Consider the following 16,501-nt stretch of genomic DNA (forward strand, 5'->3'; position numbering starts at 1 on the left):
CTGACAATATTCCAGCATGGTTTAAACATATTTTATTTCCAAAGAAATCTGGATCGTAAAAACGCAAAATCTGGTTATGTGAATAGCTCTCTGGGTGATGAACTGACATGCCCGGTTAGTATACATTGTTCAAGACAGTACTGAAGAAATATACAGTTGCACAAATGAAATATATCCAGTGAGTATTTTAAAGACTGTGGACAAATACTATAACGCAGTTATCCCTTTTATTATGAATATTAAATTCCTCTGTGTCGTGAGCTCAATGTACTTAGTACTGCTGACTGAACTATGGCCAAGGAGGCTACAGTACATGGTGTTACTGATACTGGGCTGTTTGTGGTAGGTTAAAAACATGACAGAGTTGTAACCTCAATCGATACCAGTCATGGGGAGGGGTGGAGGAATAATTATATGGTTACCCATAGAAGGCCCTATGGTCAAAATAATTTAGAGTTGGACGACTTCAACCATGAAAAAGTCGCCTGCTCATAGTCTTACAACTGATTTAATGAGTATGGAAATGGTTTAGAGGCTTTCATTTGATTCAAAAGAGAGATGCTGTAGGCACACAATAGGCAGAGTTCACCTACACCCGGGCTTCAACGGTAATTTCATAGTCATTGGGAATGTTTACAAACGACCCTCCTCTTTGTTCAAAGTTCAGTTTGGTTCCAGGAGGGAGAGAAATTTTGAAATGTCTCAGAATCCCAGCCAACAAGAGGTGAAGCTCGGGTTTGGCCACGCTCTCTCCAAGACACACTCTTCTTCCGGCGGAGAACGGAAGCCAACTCTCTGGTTTCGGGGCCATCTTGCCTGTCTCGTCCAGAAATCTTTCCGGTCGAAATACTTCCGGGTCACGCCACTGTTCCGGGTCGTGATGCAGAGCATAGTGGTTAATAAAGACCAAGGATCCTTTAGGGATGTCGTATTCACCTAAAACATCACCAGGAAGTATATTAACACGAATCCAGAACAAAATGAGTGACTGAGTTTAGTCTTACGCCGCACTCAGAAATATTCCAGCTATGTGGCGGCGGTCTGTAAATAATCGAGTCTGGACTAGGCAATGGAGTGATCAACAGCATGAGCACCGATCTGCGCAGCTGGGAACCGATGGCATGAGTCAACCAAGTCAGCGAGCCTCACCACCCGATCCCGTTAGTCGCCTTTTACGTCAAGCAGTCACCTTTTGTGGCAAGAATGGGTTGCTGAAGACTTATTCTACCCCGGGACCTTCGAATTCACGTGTCAGTGACAAAATGAATGAGTGAGTGGGATTTCACGCCGATTTCAGCAATATCCCAGCAAAATCACAGCGGGGAACATTAGAAATGGGCTTCACACACTGTACACATGTGGGCAATTGCACCGGTTATCACATGGAGATATTAGTGCTTTTGCAATTGTAATGTTTCAAGGCAAAACATCGTGTAGACATTTCTGACTTTCTTACCTCAGACATAAATGTCGTTTTCTGACTGACTGTGCGCCTTTCTATTATTTTCAGTCCAGCCCTCTTACAATAGAAATAATTTTCAATGCTGACCGCTGGGAAGGCCGAACAGTGAGAATTCAGTTGGTACTTTGTGTTAGTATCTTGAATAATTATATAAGTCACGTATGATATACGGAAATTTCTGATGTTTTGCTAGATTCTATGCCATTTGAAAATCTAGTGAAAATTTCTATCTGACTCTGGCACTCCTCATAATATAAGATTAGAAATTAACATTGAGGTGATTGATAAGATAGACACTGGGGCCCATGGATAGCTGTACGCTCTAAGTGGTAAAGGGTAACTCAGTTTGTCTCTGAGACCAGTGAACAATGTATATTAACATATGAATGCTTTCACATAATAAGTGAATGTAGCGTTCTAAGAGAAAACATAGTGTTGAATATTGTCTCCAGTTGGTAACGCTAACCTACCAATATGTGTATCACACAGTGTTTTGTGTGGTACGCCAAGAGGAACCACCGTGTTGAGTCTCATACTCTCGTGCAGCACGGCCTCGGTGAAGGGGAGATTACTCCTGTCTGAAACTTTGGGAAAGGGTCGAGCACCTGTGGGTGTAAATTAGTGAGTGAGTGAGTGAGGGAGTAAGTGAGTGTGGTATTACCTCGTTTTTAGCAATATTCCAGCAATATCATGACGGATGCCAGAAGTTGTGGGTGTGAAATGAAATATAAAATGAATATTGTTTGATACGGCATGAGCAACTTCCACAGTTTTTCAAGGCAAATAACGAAACATACAGAATAATATATATAACTATATATTGTGCTTATGAACATTACTTCAAATCGATAAAGGAATACTGCGAGAGAATATGATGTAACCTTAGTGGATACGTTGGTTGGTTGGTTGTTGTTTAACATCGCACTCGGCAATATTCCACCTATGTGGTTTGTGAAAGGTTGAGTCTGGACCAGACCAGACAATCCATTGAGCAACAGCATGAACATCCATCTACACAAATCAGCTGAGTCTGAGTCTGACCACACGATTCACTTTATCGCCTTTTATGACATGCATGGGTTGCTGAAAACCAATTCTAATAACATATCCTTGTAGTATTGGTGAGTAAAACTGTTCTAATCTGGTTTGCAGTATTTCTGTTGAATCATCCAGTGTCAGCCATGACAAATTATGCCTGATGTTTAGAAGGCGAAGCAGGTTACGTCAATATCTGACTTGCTGCGTCTGTGCTAGAGTCAGGCATCTCCTGCCACGTGCAGTCTTGTTAACTTCATCACGTGACATGATGTAAAATGGTACTTCCGGATTCTCAGTCCTGAGCAGCAAACAGAAAGCCTTCTGTTTCACATTTCAGTCCAGTCGCCTTTTGTCCACTCTACGGCGTCCCTCCCCCTCAACTCTCCACATAGACTCCATGGAGGTCGATCAGAGAGGCTAGTCTGCACAAATAATTCTTAGTGTTATTGTGACTCACCTAAGGCCTGGTCTATCTCCTGGTGCAGCTTGTCCTGAATATCCGGGTGCATGGCCAGGTATAACAGAGTCCACAGGAGGGTGAAGCGGGATGTGTCCATTCCAGCTGCAATAATACAGTGAGTGAGTGAGTGAGTTTAGTTTTACGCTGCACTCAGAAATATTCCAGCTATATGGCGGCGGTGGTAAATCATCCAGACAATCAGACCAGACAATCCAGTGATCAGCAGCATGAGCACGGATTAGCCCAACTGGAAAGTGATGACATGTCGCCTTTTATGGCAAGACATAATTGCTGAAGACTTATTCTACCCCGGACCTTCATGGGTCGAGTGCGTGACTGTGATTGAGTGTTTTGTACAGGATTGGCCAGACTGATGAAGTTCAATACGGCTACAGCCTTAGAACCATGTAAAGCGGCATCTCCTCGGCCAAGGAACATAATGAGGGCAGGATTCAAACCCCCGACTACGGTAAATTAAGGAACAAACATTTTCAAGGTGGTGGCACTTTAGAGTCAAACAAACCTGCAAATATGTCTCCTAATGTCTGAACAATGTGTCTATCAGACATCTGTGACATGAGATCGGGGTCTTCCTCCTCAATGGCCTCCTCCTGGGCCACCAATAGTGCATCACAAAAATCACGGATGGAACCTGTGGACGAAACAGACATGATCACAAGGATTAAAATAATAATAAATAGTGAGCGAGTTTCAGTTCTACAAACCCAAAAGTTCACCTTGTGATAGAGTTTGCTTGTGTTTCTTTAACCCTTCACGTAGGCAGTCACAGAAGTCTTCCACGAGCTTCATCATAACTCTCATCTTTTGTGTAGGGCAGAGTCGGAGAGGGGGGAATATATCCTCAAGGAAGCCATTGCCCACTCCATCCGAAGCAGTGTCCAGCACATTTGACATACGCTTGAAGTACGCGTCGTTGATGTCGCAACTGAAAGTAAGGGTGAATGGGTCTCCCAACATATTTGCCATACATTTAAAGTTCGTGTCGTTGATATGGCAACTTGTAAACAAACCTGTTCAGTTATGGGTAAGTAACTTTTCCCGATTCGATGTTAACGTTTAGATCCCTGACATGTTTGTTGTGGTGAGGAAGATATGCAGTAAAAGAGTTCGCTCGTTAAGCTGAAGGTCTGGGTTCATTTCCCTTTGTAGGTACAAAGTGTGAACCTCAAATCTGGCAATTTAATATTGCTGTAATATTGCTAAAGACGACCATAATCGACCCTCCCAGTTCGTTGGATGAGAGCCTATGGGATAATAAATAATAAATAAAAAATAATAATAAATAATTCGGACACCATCATCATCGTCATCATCATCATCGTCATCATCATCATCATATATCATCATCATCATCATTTTGGTCAATACGTACGTCTCATTATAGCAGATATTGTTGATGATGTTGAAGACAATCAGGGAGATGATGTCATGTGGGTTGAATGGCCCTTTCTTCTCTTTCAGCAACTGTATGCCTTTGGAAAGTGACCGTTCTAACGCCAGCTCCAGTCGGTTGCCTGTCATGTAGTACCTGTGATTGGAAAATGACAATCACTGCATATATGATATGTGCGTTTCAATCTACTCTCTTCATTCTTTACAGTTATTGCTACAAGAAAATAGTGAATGGGTTTAGTTTACGCCGCAGACAATTCAGTGATCAACAGCATGAGCACAGATCTACGCAGGTGGGATACGATACAAGCACAGGTTACTGAAGATAAATTCTAATCCGGATCTTCACAGGTATTAAAAGAACATAATGCAGAATTATGAAATTTATGTAATTTAATGAATACATGTAGTCCAGCTATTCGTAATATAACACCTTTTGTATGTAAAAGCATATGTATATACGTATATTTTGGAAATTGGAGTTGCAATAAAGCAAACTGCTCTCATAAATTCTATATTATATATAGCATATGACAATGCCAGTGGTTGACCAAAGTCCATTTGTGGATGTCTTGGCATCCTACATACGAAAAGTCATAAGAACACATTTTGGAATAGTTGTGCAATGACTGCCATTCACATTTTCAGTATCGCTGCCGTATTTTAAATCGTATTGAGTAAATGTTGGAGGCACGCCTAACTGATATGATAATAAACACAAAATTTAAACTGTCATGGTGTTTGTTGTTTACGCCGCCCTCCGCATATTCCTGATTTATGGCGGTGGTCTGGAAATAATCAAGTCTGGACAATCTGGTGATAGATATCATGAGCCCTGATCTGCGCAAACACGTTTACATGGCATCAGCTAAGTCCGCTTGTCCCTAACCCTCTCGGGTATGTGCAGACTAGCAGTTAGTCTCTGTAATGAACATATTTTACTGAAAAAAGTTTATAGTAAAAAAATAATGATATGATGAAATGGAGCCCTGAGACCTTCATTTTCAGAAGCTAAGGGAATCTAGACTTGCCACATTTTCTAGACTTGCATGGGCTTTCTTGGATATATTTGCTTCAGGGTCTGTAGGACAGACTAAAGTATGTGTTGCTTCAGTCTGGATCTAACCCCATCTTCACGAGTATACTTATAATAAATCCACAATCTGATGCACAAACCTACTTGAGAGCTTTTGTAGCTAATTTCCTGTGGAGTTTCCAAGTAGGGCTGTAGTCTCCCAAGGAGATATTGCGTCCTCCGTCACTGAATAAGTCCGCTGTAACATCAAATCATGAAATGGAATGCAAATAACAATCTGGGGGAACTTCAAAGGCTTCATATTATGTTTTCACAATGATTGTCTGAACGTTGCCTTTGTTGGTATAACTGTATAATTCAACGATGAAGATGATGACGATGATGATGATGATGATGATGATGACGATGACGACGACGACGATGATACATACAAGAGTACGCCTGTGGTCTCCCAGCAAAGTCCGCCTGTCGTTTCACCAAAGCCTCCAAGACAACGTCTATTCTATTGAGTGTAACAGCGCTTACGGGACCTGGACCAAAAATCAAACAAACAAAGCTTGTAACAAGATTGCACATGATATAAGTTTGTCTAGTCTGGCATACAGTCCATAGACGTCCGGAATTACTCGAATACAGTTCCAAATGAAAAAAGTCTTTCGGGTTTTTTTTCATATCTTATGATTTAACTTTAGGGACCATTCATTTTTAATTTAGCAAAATGTGTTCATTGTCGGGTCTACATGTTAAGTGAGGAGCATTTCCTGTTCAGATCGTTAGGGTGAAAACATGTTTTCTAGCATTTAAGACGAATCGCAAGAGTGGATGCAAAGCTGGATGTTGTCCATGTTGCCGTACCCAAATTGAGTCTGATAATGGGTCCGTATTTTGTCTGCCATTCCATCAGTTTGTCAAAAATGGTGGTCTCCTTGAACTCTGCAAAAAGAGTGCCATGAAGTACAAAACATGAACGTATTTGTATCATCCCAAAACTGTGTTCCACAGGAGATACTGCTTATCTCCTAGGTGACATCTTTTTGACGGTAGACATTGTTCAATGCCATGACAATACTGTGGCGTGTGAACATGATGACGTACAATGCTATGACAATGCTATGACGTGTGAACATGATGACGTAACAATGCCATGACAATCCTATGACGTGTGAATATGACGTAACAATGCTATGACAATGCTATGACGTGTGAACATGATGACGTAACAATGCCATGACAATGCTATGACGTGTGAACATGATGACGTAACAATGCTTGGACAATGCGGCACTGAAAGTCTAATGGTAGAACAGTGTTGAGACATGTACATTTTTTCATTTAAGGATTGACTGTGTATTTCTTACGTTGCCTTGAGGTATGAAACTAAAAACCAACGTGCAAATTGTATGAATCCACGTAGCGGATTCTTACAAAAGCTTTTTAGATTCATTGGGAAATGAAATCAAAAGAAATGTTCCCAGTTAACCAATCAAATTGCCAGAATTTTAATGAACACAATAAAAATTTCATTATTGAAAATTAACTAAGGGTGTTTTTTCTCATGATGAACATAATCTCAACCTCGCTCCTACTGGTATCAATAATTATATCAACACGAGCTACAAGTTACAAATATCTGAGACTTGCCGAGTACACACTTGGGTGAGATTCTGTATCTAACAACAGCTCTAAACAAATCTAAACTTTGGAACACACATCTTAATGTCGAACGTTCTTTATGACATGACAGGCTATCATGACTGACGGTACTACTTTTATTAAGTATCTCGAACTCTGTTTAAGTTGAAATATATGATCATGTTACTCCGGGTTGAGAGATTCCAGCGGGATTCGAACATATGATCACACCTTAATTTCTGGCGTGTAACCGACTACATGCTGTCCCTCTTGTTTACAATGTCAAAGATGGAATGTCTAATCAATCATGGACGGCCCTTTATTTATTGGATATAAATTAGAATCATAGACAATTATGAGATACCTAGGATGTTCCCAAGTAGTGGCCAGCCTCGGGGCCCCGGGGGTAGCTTATACCTCTTCTTGGTTACCAGATAGGCCGCCACCCCGGCGACAGTTCCGACTAGAACGGCCCGGCCCGCGAGACTTCTCGGTAGCCATACCTCACACCGCTTGACCAGGTCAAGAAGATGGTCTGAGTAGGGCAGTCTCTGCAGTAGCTCCAGGTCCAGCATGGTCTACCTGTGGGCAACAGTGGGTGAGTCAGTGAGTGAACACCACTAACTTCATTAATGACAAAACACCGTGGGGCTGTTTCTTGTGGGTTGTATAACCAAGGTTAGGAACCTAAAATCATAATCAGAACAAATCGAGTATTCAAGCTCAGGAAGCCACGGTCCTGGAATTTCCAAGGGACATAACTCTCATTACGATATGTTATGGGATGTCACTCATGTAGTTGGATGACACACTCAACCACTTATCAGTCATCCCATAGACACTTTTCGTTATGTCTTACGATATTGAGTGAGTATGGGTTTTACGTTTCTTTTAGCAACAATGGTTTATAGATGAGAGGGAGAAGTGGTAAGTTTTAAGCTATTTACTGACTGTCAGTATTTTCGGACTACCTCCACTTCCATTAGCTGTCAATAAATGCCGCCGTTTGTTATGGCGGATTGTTGTCACTCGTTCCGTTCAGTCACTCGTTCACTTCGATATATTCATAGGCAAGTATTCATGTGAACTTGCCGTTGTTACATGTGACGTTTCGATTTTGATTTTGTTTTTTAAGTAGAGTATTGGATGATAAATAGAATCTCACCCCAGTGTGATTCACGATCAAACAGATCACCACTTATTGATAAAAGTAAGAAATTCCGAGGGTCTCTTTTATCAACTCATGGTGATATATTTGATATCAAAAGGCACGAGGGTGCGATTCGCTATGCAGCTTCTCATCCTTGTCTTAAGAGCCAACTAATGGGATCGGGTGCTGAAGCTCGCGGACTTGGTTGATACGATACGATATAGGATATTTATATAGCGCACATATCCATGCACTAGTGCATGTTCAAGGTGCTGGTAGTTTTCCCTCGATCACCGGATGTCAATCTCAACAGCACATAGTATTTCAGTCTCAACTCCCTGGGGAGTATACAACGCTTGCTGCCACTAGGCGCACCGAGTTTGTTGTGTCTCTCTCATCCTAACGAGGTGCCCATTCACAGCTGGGTGGACTGGGACACGCAGTCCAAGTTTACTGCAGGTTGCTCTACCCGCAACTTGGTGTATGCAGGTGTTCATGTGGCCATCATATTGTCATTTGTCAAAGGATTCATGGGTTATTTTAAGTGCACTGGGGTTGTGTACTGTACACTAGGGGTTGTGACAACATTGACACATGTCACCGTATCTCATGTTAGTAGACCGATGCTAATGATGTCAGTGCATAATGTGATCCAGAATATTGCTGACTGCGGCGAAAACAATTGTATGAATCAATTTAACAAAATCACAATGACACGCTTAATGTTTAACCTCTCACTCCCACAACAGTCGCACGTCTTACGCTTAGAATTGAACAGTTAACTGCATCTTCAGTGATCAGTGACAAATATTGAATATGAACTTTATTATAATAGATTAAATACAATATATCTGAAGTATGAAATATATATTTGTTTGCATATCATGAAACTTATTTATAATTAGATATAAATTAATGCATATATATCAGATTCAGCTTCTACATTTTGTATACGGCCCCCTTTTAGTTCTACCAGTCATTCCGCTTCACTAACAAACGACCTGCTCAGTGAGGTCAGCATATTTGGAGGACTCACTCTGAAATATCCTGGCCTGAAAGACAAGTGTGATTTACGAGGGTTTACCGGATTAGCCTGTCTGGTAACGTGTCAAAACTTTGAAAAAATATATGAGATAATGACATATATCAGCTAAACAAGATTTCTTACATCGCATTAAAATTGTCCTTCTTGTCATTGATAATTATTTAGTAGCCATTATACATCACACTGAGGGAGACTAAGAACGGAGAAACCATACATCTTAAAATAAGTCGCGCTTACGGCTCGCGGACCACGAAACCGGCTTCGCTGACTGGTCACTTTCCACAATAAGGAAAACAAATAATTCGGATTTTTTTCGCTAGACGTACATACAGTGTATAAATATACAGTGTAATAAATAGTTCTCAAACGCCCTGACTTTCAAAAGACCAAAATGAAGCAAGTCTAAGATCTAGCTTTTCCTAAGAGACTCTGATCAAAGAGTCTCTATTTCAAAGTAAATGAAGTCATTTGTTTCCATTTAAAATCATATTTTCTGAGGTTTAGCCCCGCTGAAGAGAATCTGGTTAAGATTGGAATTAATTAGATTTAGGTGGAATTAATCATGTTCAAGCACCCGAGTTCTAAGTGGAGAAAATTCGGCAATACTTACGTCAAAGCACAGGGGCATGCAACGACCCAAACTAACACCAAGGTAATATATACTGTACTTGACGGGGTCTTAACACTATACAAAAGGAACCTTTTATATGGAGCTAATACTCTGTAAGCCTGAGTAAAACGGGGTTTCTGCTGTCAGTAAAAACCAAGAAGCCCAGAGCACGCGCCCCCATTGTTGGCTATATAAACACACATAGACACACACACTATGATGAACGATTCCGGGTAGGGTTGAATACGCTTCTTTGTAAAAGGGGGTCGAGGGGGCTCACTTTTGAGATAGATATGTGTGTGTGTGTGTGTGTGTGTGTGTGTGTGTGTGTGTGTGTGTCTAAACGAGTGTTTCTAATAATGTTCATTTAATACACTTTCAGCACGTCTACCTTCACCTCACATCAATAACTCAATCAGCGCTTACAGTACAATGAGTATACTCTACCGATCAGTTAGCATAATAACGTATTGACAAGTATTTTTCCGCCAGTAATAACTCGTGTAGTACACAATATGACGTCTCTTGTCCTGACTGGAGCAGTGACGGACTTACGTGAACAGAAAACCGGGCAAAACCCTGCATAGAATTGCACAACCAGGTCGGTCCTTGTGATCATTTAATGTGACCTTCACCTTTGATGTGACAACCGAGGTTCCATATGGGTGTCCCCGGTGTAAGTGAGAATGAATTGTGAAGGTGTCAGGAAAGTGTCAGTGTATATGGCGGGTGCAGGTAAGCTTGGACACCCGGTGTTGTCATTCTCCGATAATTGCCTTTCAAGCTATATCTGTGAGCGGATAATTTGCACCGTCTTTTTTCTTTTGCCTTATGTTTTAGTTACATATACCACCCATCAAACGGTCAGATTGACTTCTTCACTAAATTGCGGGTATCAGTTGCAAACCTTATGCAGATGAATTGCTCAATGATCATGCATCGAATTGCTGAAAAGCATGTGCAAATTTCGTGCATGTGAACAACTGCCTTTTGCTGGAAAAATTTGTTAAGAATTCCCTAATTTTCTCTGTTTCATCATTTATTGAACACATGACAATACTCTTGTCAACATTACCAATGCATAAACAGTAATTTAAACAGAATGGAACATTTTGCAAAATCTAATTTAGAACAGTTGACTGACGTAAGTGCCTACATTTACACTTGTTTATATTATGTTTTAGCAAGATACGATGATTGGTCGTTGCATTTGTGGTATATTTATACAGCATGGAGGTGTCGTGAGATTGGCTTCTACGTTGCGTTCTCTCAGTGTTCAGTGTTACAGTTACATAGATGAGCGGTATAGTAACAAATGGAATGCATTCAGCGGTGTGGGGGAACTTGAGAGTCTCTCTCCCTCCTCGCTCTCTCTCTCTCCCCCCCCCCCTCTCTCTCTCTCATGACATCACACACCTGATGCTTAGGTATGAGTGTTTTCTAAGAAATCACTTCATTATTTTGAAAAAGTTACGAGTGCAACTTAGAATTGGTCCACCGACTTGGTTGTCACATGTCGTGGTATCCCAGCAGCTCGATCGACGCATGTTCATGATGTTGATCATTGTCTGGTTCAGACTCGATTTCTTACAGACCCCTGCACTATGGAGTCTGGATGAATGGAACGTTAAACAACACACAAAAGAAAGAAACCTAAAAGTAAAACACAAATGAAAATAGACATGTGCGTATTTTCTTTCTTGCCCTTTTCTGTTTTCTGGCTTACAGAAGTTATATGTATGTTGTCAACCTATAACATATAGACTCCACTCCACAAGTGCGGTCTGGTGGAGTACTATCGTATACTGACAAAGCACCGTTATATAATTAAGATTACGGTTTATAGAATCGTGAAACTCAGTGAATTTCAGAATAGTAACCCTCAAAGATTCCCCATGGTTATAACATTCAGATGTAATTGTTTGCAAGCGTTCAGTTCATCATAGTTGAGAGGTGGTCTAATGGTTAATGCGTCCGCTAGTCAGGCGGAAGACCCAACCATAGAAGAAAAGTTCCGTTCAGATAATATCATCATAGTTGAGCACCCGGTATAATGAGTCATGTGACTATAACCTTGCAGACACAGTTATCCAGAGGAAAGCTTTGACATGCACCACTGAACAACTTCGAGCTGGATACCAGGCGACACAGAATTTAATTGATAATAATAATATTCATACATAGGGATACGGGCAGGCTTGTGATGCTTGCCCAAATGAAATCGAGCCATGTCGTTCGAATGTGAAAGTTTGTTTTTATGCAGTGTTTAGTTCGTGGATTTCGAACATTTGTTAGTAAGAGTAATCATGCCAGGGTTATCAGGTTATTAACATGCTATCAACTATTTTTCAATCAATCACTCCAGTCTCAGAACGAGAGTAATCACTATCAGACTGGTGAGCTTTGTCCATTGCACCAGTTGGCATGACTATCTTACTGAGCGAAGCTACATTAAAACTACATGTGATGGCATTGCATGAAACAAGGCCGCCCGACACGGACTAAATGGTCTGGTAAAAGTTCCAGATAACATGTTTCATACATCTGATTTAAAACTGGGATTATTTTCATTGGATTGTCTGGTCTGGTTAAATCCACCGTCGGCTGGTAACATTTGGAATACCAGCCCTGATGGGTATTTGGCATTTTACATACCCTGGTGATCGTCTTGATAACTGTCCTTGAACTTTCACATCCAAACGGATATGTGTGTGTGTGTGTGTGTGTGTGTGTGTGTGTGTGTGTGTGTGTGTGTGTGTGTGTGTGTGTGTGTGTGTGTGTGTGTGTGTGTGTGTGTGTGTGTGTGTGTGTGTGTGTGTGTGTGTGTGTGTGTGTGTGTGTGTGTGTGTGTGTGTGTGTGTTCGTTTCAGGGGTTACAATCCGCATTGAAGATTTTTTTGCACCACAGAACCCCCACCGCTCGCTCCACCCACCCACCCCTTCACATTCAGGGAAGAATCCTAACTATACAAACACAAACAAGACTATAATTACTCACAGAATGTGAATCTACATTTATCTTCAGTCACAGCCTTTTCCCGTTCATTATTGTCATGTTTGTGTGTTAAGCAGGGACAGTCAAGTTCATCAGCGCGCCCTGTCATGAACAACACACTCTCCTGCTGACCTTCCTTCATCGCAAAGATAAGCGGTGATATCGCTGGTTACTATTATGCTCTAGGGTCATTAAAGTAGCACATGTTTTCGTTACAGGTAACTGTCGGCTTTTCGCAAACAGAAACGTGACGTGAATACCTACTCATTTTTATCCTAACGATCTGATCCTTATAGGTATGTTTTATCAATAATTCGCCTTTTAGGATCCACGGAATCTGAATCTGGAAATATTCAAGACTGATCTTTCCACAGCACGAACGCACATTTTATAGAAATAAATACACACTGCCCTGTAGTTGTCCGGGTGGGGGCTATTAACCCAGGGGGCAGCTGTCCTCCGGGGGGCACAATGGAGGGGGGGGGGGGGGGGGGCAGACTCACTCCAAACTTGGAGTCTTTTAAGAACGCCCTGAAGACATTACTAAAGCCTAACTGACAGTTCCCTTCTTATGTAAATAGATTTTTAATGTGTCATGAGTGTGCATGAGTTCAAATGCAGGCCTATGAAAACATTTCTTTTCTGAACCATCAATTAGGCTAAATACAAAAAGCGAAATGTTTCACGGGCATCTGCCACCTTTATTTGGGCAAGTAACATTTTTATTGCCATTTAAGAAAAATATTTTTGACTTTGCAGCGTCCCGATCATCCATTTGTCCACTATAAGAATGAGTGTGTGTAAGGACGAGTATGACTGCCTGTACAACCTCTTAACACGTACTAAACTTCCCAAGCTATATTTCTGAGAGAAAAAAATGTGAAAATATGTTCTTCCCTCGTTATCAAAACTTACAAAATGTCGTACCGCCCTCGTCACCTTTGAAAAAAATGCGGCGAGAAACATATAATTAGTGCAGCCTTATGTCGTCTCCCTTTTGTGCGATGTCTCATGCCATAACATCTCGCTGTTCGAAAGTGACATTCCTTTGTCTTGTCACACTAACGACGTCTGACGGAAAACTTATGCCACGGTACCGTAGATGGCGTTAAACAACAAAATCTTACCCAGACATTTGCTGTAAATATTGATGTGGGGTTGTCCATATTTCTCTTAGATGACTGTCCCTCCCCCTGACTACGCCCACAACCACCTCCTCAGCATCTGCTACCAGCTTCATCCTGACAAAGCCACCAACGACGACGCTCTTGCTGACTGCAGCACAAGAGGAGAAGACTGTTGTTATCCACAGTGAGGACAAGCAGAATCACGTTGTCAAGCAGAACCACGTCGTCAAGCAGATCACGTCGTCATCAGGTTTATCATAATTAAATCATCGCCCAATTCTTAATCTTTCTGTCTGTGTAATATACAGTTTCCAAACGTTTTAATCAGAAAAAAAACAAAGACACGTTTCAGTGAATCAAATTACATTTACAGATTTTGGGTATTCTCGAAAGACAGACCTGGTGTTTTTTTTTTTGCTGGTAGGCCATATCTTTTTGCTCTGTTTTGTTTCACTTTCTACATGTATATTGTTTAGCAGACTGAGTATAAAAGAAACAAAAGTACTGCCCGTATGTGTATATGAAAGTGGCTAATAAAGATTCTGTATTTCTATATGGATGGTGGTTTGAGCGTCCGGGGTCGATTCCCCATATGGTAACAATGAGTGAAGCTCATTTCTAGTTTCTCCCACCGTGATATAGCTGGAATATTGCTAAAACTGGCGTAAATTCACACTCTCTCACCTACTCACTGTGTTTCTGTCGATTAAATGAAATATTCTGCGTCGTTCCTATGGGGTAAATGAAAGATTCTGCGTTTCTAGTGAGTAAATGAATCAGCTTGAAGAGGATGACGTCTTTCTGGATGCAGTATTACCATTTCTTGTGTCGTCAATTCTGAAATGGTCCCCAAATTAGTTAACATTGAACAATAGACACATTGCTGAAATGAAATCAGACAGTGACTTAAATGACACAGTCTTATCTTCAGAGAGTGACAGAAAATGCATGTGTATATAAATGTTGAAACAAATTTAGAATCTGTGATCTTGTGGTTTTATAATATTAAATGGTGGCACCACTGTTCAAGTGGGTTAAATCTATCCTGTTCGTGTGTCAGAAATCCTTCAACTCTTAGTCATACATTTACAAACAGATGAGATCATTGTGTATTAAGGTATTTAATTATAGTGACTCGTCCTTCTTTTCAGGCACTAAAAACTGCAGTTATATCATCGATGGGCTGAAAGCTGCCAAGGAGGGACAGTCGGTATTTCATGATGGCCGGAATATGACGTTCTTTTGGACTCTGAGCAATCCCACGAACATCACAGACAGGAATCATATTATCCTTAAGAGAATTAACAACTTTTTGGGGAGAATAGGCAAGGGAACGACAAATGTTACATTTGTGAAAAAGATATGTGACATGCAATTGATGTCAGTCACTGGATTGCCTGGTCCAGATTTGATTTATCTACAGACTACTGTCATGCAGCTGAAATCGTGCCGAAAGCGTCATTTAACAACACACACATGAACTTTATTCATGCATGAAATGCATGTTTGATGTGGACAGACACGTCATGCTAAACAATATCTGAGCAATCAATTCTTAGAAACGTGGTGATATGCAGAAAGGTCTTATGTAGTAAGTATGTACGGATAACAAACAACAGACAATGAGATGTAGTGGGAAGTAACTTGATACCCTGTGTTATCTAGTTTAGCTGTTTGCAGAGAGCTCATGTAACCGTTACATAATTGTCACATAAAAACATTCATGACACACTAGGACTTCTAACTGCATCGACGGAGTCATTTTGGATGAGACCAGGCAAAGTAGTAGATGTGGCGGATTGTAAGAACAGTCCCAATAACCAGGATGCCTGTATATGAATACGCAAATACCACTTAAACATAGGTGAGCCCATCTAAATAACGTGAAATACAATCAACCTTTCACTTCATCATAACATACGTGTTCCTGTGGCTTGGGTTCAACTGTTTGTTGTTCAACGCCGCACTTAGCAATATCCCAAGAAATGGAGGCGATATTTGAATGATATCAAGACAAGGCTGTAATTCAAGTCAGACTGAAATTCAAAGTTGTGTGACTGACCTACAGGTTCCACTACACTATATCAATATGACATGCTGCCCGAGCGAGGGCCGTACTCTGATCAGTGTTCCAGACAGCTAGGCATTATGCATCTCCTCACTTAATACTTTCTGACAAACTTCATCAACCAGCCTTACATATGTCAAGATGCTAAAGCTGCTTAATGTGAAATCTCTCCAATATCTGGCCTGTATTCCATGATTTCGGTCGTTCAAAATATATTCTGGGTTGATATGATCTAGGCAGCCCCAGTCATGTATAGAATCAACCCATGACCCCCTTCTTTTGTGAAATAGGAGTAAACTCCCATGGTATATACAAGATTTGAAAACTTTCTCTATGAAAGCAGAAATGCATTTTTGCAAAGCTTTGATGAAGTAGACATGGTGTAACTCTTACACCTCTATCAGTGCAGCAAATCTCTTTATTCTTTTGCCATAATAGATAGGTTGGACAGAAAAAATATTGAGG

At 40.9% G+C, this 16,501-nt stretch overlaps 1 protein-coding gene across 1 annotated transcript; it reads right to left on the reverse strand.

The window, feature by feature from the left end:
• Nucleotides 1–572: 572 nt before the first annotated feature.
• LOC137295844 (steroid 17-alpha-hydroxylase/17,20 lyase-like) lies at nucleotides 573–10,488 on the reverse strand. Its single transcript, XM_067827401.1, has 11 exons — nucleotides 10,402–10,488; nucleotides 7,406–7,623; nucleotides 6,265–6,342; nucleotides 5,841–5,939; nucleotides 5,554–5,647; nucleotides 4,354–4,509; nucleotides 3,698–3,906; nucleotides 3,484–3,612; nucleotides 2,958–3,062; nucleotides 1,933–2,067; nucleotides 573–936 (listed from the first exon to the last, which is right to left on the reverse strand). The coding sequence occupies exons 2-11, from the start codon at nucleotides 7,614–7,616 to the stop codon at nucleotides 590–592; spliced, it is 1,563 nt and encodes a 520-aa protein (XP_067683502.1). The 5' UTR covers nucleotides 7,617–7,623; nucleotides 10,402–10,488; the 3' UTR covers nucleotides 573–589.
• Between the last annotated feature and the right edge of the window lie 6,013 nt (nucleotides 10,489–16,501).

The sequence above is a fragment of the Haliotis asinina genome, chromosome 9 (assembly GCF_037392515.1).
Source record: "Haliotis asinina isolate JCU_RB_2024 chromosome 9, JCU_Hal_asi_v2, whole genome shotgun sequence".
Lineage (NCBI taxonomy): Eukaryota > Metazoa > Mollusca > Gastropoda > Lepetellida > Haliotidae > Haliotis > Haliotis asinina.

Bases quoted from the DNA above. Each gene is read 5' to 3' on its own strand.
- LOC137295844 (XM_067827401.1), bottom strand. From the start codon at position 7,616: ATGCTGGACCTGGAGCTACTGCAGAGACTGCCCTACTCAGACCATCTT. The intron at 5,940-6,264 runs GTACGGCAACAT...TTTTTGGTCCAG, and splicing joins CATTATCAGACTCAATTTGG to GTCCCGTAAGCGCTGTTACA. The intron at 4,510-5,553 runs GTAGGTTTGTGC...TTCCAATCACAG, and splicing joins TTAGCTACAAAAGCTCTCAA to GTACTACATGACAGGCAACC.